At 52.8% G+C, this 3,327-nt stretch overlaps 1 protein-coding gene across 8 annotated transcripts in view; it reads left to right on the forward strand.

Annotated features, from left to right (window-relative positions):
• Window positions 1-2,879: 2,879 nt before the first annotated feature.
• Window positions 2,880-3,327, forward strand: part of Agfg1 (ArfGAP with FG repeats 1) — a 57,850-nt gene continuing 57,402 nt past the window's right edge. For 2 of the 8 annotated variants that reach the window (XM_031368180.1, XM_031368179.1), the window contains exon 1: window positions 2,881-3,327. In XM_031368180.1, coding sequence (XP_031224040.1) covers window positions 3,166-3,327 — 162 coding nt within the window. In that variant the 5' untranslated portion in view covers window positions 2,881-3,165. The other 6 variants (XM_031368185.1, XM_031368184.1, XM_031368181.1 and 3 more) reach the window with 5 other exon arrangements.

Consider the following 3,327-nt stretch of genomic DNA (forward strand, 5'->3'; position numbering starts at 1 on the left):
AAAGGGGGAGAGTGGGGAAGGAGGGGAAGAAGAGAGAAGTTTTGCTTTTCTAGGGCTAGGGCTCAAACCAGGGCCTGCCTGTACATATAGTGACCACCCTGCCACTGAGACACAGTCTCAGTCCGGAAATGTTTTTTCAGTAATAAGTGGGTTTATTTTAAGATAAATGATATGATATTGACAGTTTACTTCAAACTGGGCAAGGGGGCAGGGCGATGGGGCAAGGGTAGTAATAAAGCAAGAAGAGGCATGAGTTGACAGTTGTTGAAGGTGAACTCAGGATACTAGGAATAGTTAATTTCTCATGTAGGAAACAGTTCAGCAACACACTGGCCATCCTATCTGCCCCCTTTAATAGTAACTCCGTTTACTATTATAATAATGTTAAGTTAACCTGATGGCTTCCTGGCGCTGGCTCAGCAGTTCCGGCTAAGAAACTTGAATTCTCCTCTTGTGAAAACTACTCTATTTGTGGTGGGGGCTGGGGCAGTATTCTGTAAGCCAGCTCTTGAGCCTCCCCATACTCCTTTGAGAAATGAGGGTGCAGATGGTTTCTCATACCTTAAGGCAGTGGCTCTCAACCTTCCTAGCATTGCTGCTGTGACCCTTTAACACAGTTCCTCATGTTGCAGTGACCCCCAACCACAAAATTATTTCCATGCTACTTCCTACTTGTAATTTTGTTACCGTTATGATTAGGAATGGAAATAATTGTGTTTCCTGATGGTCTTAGGTGACCCCTGTGAAAGGGTTGTTCGACCCTCCCCAGGTTGAGAACCAGTACCCTAGGGGCTAGCAGCGATTTCCTGCAGGCACAAAGGTGGGTGTTGCAGTTGGACCAGGTTGGAATTCTGGCTTAGGCAGGTAAACACCGTCGTAAATTTATCCCAGTGTGCCATACTCCCAGTTGGTGGCATGGAAATACCAATCATGCTTAGCTCATGGTGCAGCCATGAAGATAGTCAGCTACGTGTCATGCACGCATTCCACCGACAAGGAGCTCTGAGCTTAGAAGTGTTCCCGAGTTCTGGGAAGTTTATGAAGGGAGCAGTGAAGAAGATTCAAGGGGCAGGCCATGTGGATCCTGAAGGGAGAGTGCCGCGGACCGGGATTTCTCACGGGGTCCCTTGTTCCGAGGGACGAGGGATTCTGGCCAGGTGGGCACGGGATTCGGCTTTTGACAAACAGACTACACACGAGTGGTGTAAGATCTGAGTGTATTTCTTTAAAAATGACATGAGGCTTTTACAATCATTGTAAAAGAGAAATGAAAAATCTGGCAGCTCAACAGTTGAGGTACATCTGAGGCTATCTGAAACATACTGGGTCTAAAGCAACAGCTATCTCCTCTGAACTAGTGCTGTATCCCCCGGGCCCAAATAGCCTGGGCCCGGGGGACTGCAAGAGATACATGAATCTGAGTCCTAGCCCATCTAAGTTCTAGTGCTAGTCTTACATGTGAGTCCAAGTCCTTCTTCTCCCAGTCTTAGTGCTAGACTGAAGTCATGTAGGCAAAACGACCCCCACACACCAAGGTCGGCAGGGTCTGGTAGCTAGGTATGAAACAGGAGGAAGAGGGGTGGAGCCCTCCCTGTTGAGGTATTCTTATGCTAATTCTCTGGTTCTTGCTGGAGGCAGGCAGAGGGGAATCCGGCCTAACACTTTCAGCTAATGTCTTAGAGAGTGAGAGAAACCTTTCAATTACTCTCTAGTACTTGAAACATTAAACTAAGATACTTGGAAACATTGTGTCGGCCAGGAGACAATGCCCAATCTTAACCATTTACATACAAATCATTACTTGGGGTAGCTTTATGCCTAATTATGAGGCCGTGTTGATGATTGGAAAGACTAATCTGAAACACGTCTGAGTTAGGGGATATACCAGCGACTAGTCTGAAATCCAGGAGGCACAGAACTCCCTTTGGATTCTTATTGTCTCTTATCCTTTATCAGGATTTTATCCCCGATATTTTGGATGTGACTGGAGTAGATGAGTGTGCGTGGCAGGAGAGTCCAGAGCAGGCAGGAAACAGTACTTCAATTCATCGTAGCTATGAAGGGGCTATGAAATAACGTAATAACCCGAGAGAGAGAGAGAGCAGCTCCCAGAGAGGTGAGCTGCAATCGCAGGGATAGATCCAGGGCAGTCTGGCTGGCTGAACCTCATGTGCCCGAAGTGAAAGAGAAGCCAGGGGGTGATCTACTGGCCTTGCCCAAGTAGGAGTCATTCCAGCTCCTCTCAACCTCGCTGGACATCTGGCAATGTGTGAGGATTTTTGGATGCCGTACTTTGGAAAGAGAGGGGCCCGCGCGGTCACAGCATTTAGTGGACAGAGGCCGGGCATACCTACCTCGTCTCCCCCCCCCTTCCCCTTCCCCGCCCCCCAACTACGCCTTGCCTAAGACAGCCCCTAAGCCAAATTTAAACTCTTCTAAGATGTCAGGAGTGGTGAAGTTAGTGAATCTTGCTTGCTACACAGAGAACAGCAAGGGCAGTAATGAGAAAGAAGTAAGCTGTGCTGGAGAGAACAAATCTAAGTCTATAGAGTAGCGGAGAGAATGGGGATGACGTGGAAGAGGGCGACTAGGCTAGACTCTGTTAGGGGAGGAATCTGGAGTTTCCCCTAAAGCCGCGGGAAGCTGCCGGGAAGATTTCTGCCTGGAGGAAGACAGCCTGCTTACACGAAGCGCTTAGCACGTATAGGCACTCGGCGGATAAGGTCTGTTATTTATTGTCACCATTGTGTCTTTCCCTACCCCGCCCAGCTCCGACCCCTGCCGCAGCGTGGCCGCAGTGACTCCTCCCGGCCAGCAGAAGGCGCCAGCTCGCGCTTGGCCGCCGGCCGCCCGAGGCGGGTCTCCTCTTGCCGTTCCCCCCGCCCCCCACCTCGTCTTTCCCCCTTAGGAGAAGTCGGGAAGGTGGCAGCGGCGGCGGTGGCGGTTGTCCCGCCCGGCCGGTTGGTGTGACCGGTCGGCGCGTGCTGCGCAGCTTCCGCGCCTCGTCCAGCCGGGCGGAGCCGAGCGGAGGCAGACACCGGAGCCCGCGAGGGCGGAGGGCGGAGGCGGCGGCCGCGGCCAGGGCGGCCCGTGGGAGGGAGCGCGGGGCCCGGGCAGCGCCGCCGGCTCCCGGCCCTGCCGGCCTCCTCGGTCGGAGCCGCGGCCATGGCGGCCAGCGCGAAGCGGAAGCAGGAGGAGAAGCACCTGAAGATGCTGCGGGACATGACGGGGCTGCCGCACAACCGCAAGTGTTTCGACTGCGACCAGCGCGGCCCCACCTACGTGAACATGACGGTCGGCTCGTTCGTGTGCACCTCCTGCTCCGGC

This window comes from Mastomys coucha, unplaced genomic scaffold (assembly GCF_008632895.1).
Source record: "Mastomys coucha isolate ucsf_1 unplaced genomic scaffold, UCSF_Mcou_1 pScaffold14, whole genome shotgun sequence".
NCBI lineage: Eukaryota > Metazoa > Chordata > Mammalia > Rodentia > Muridae > Mastomys > Mastomys coucha.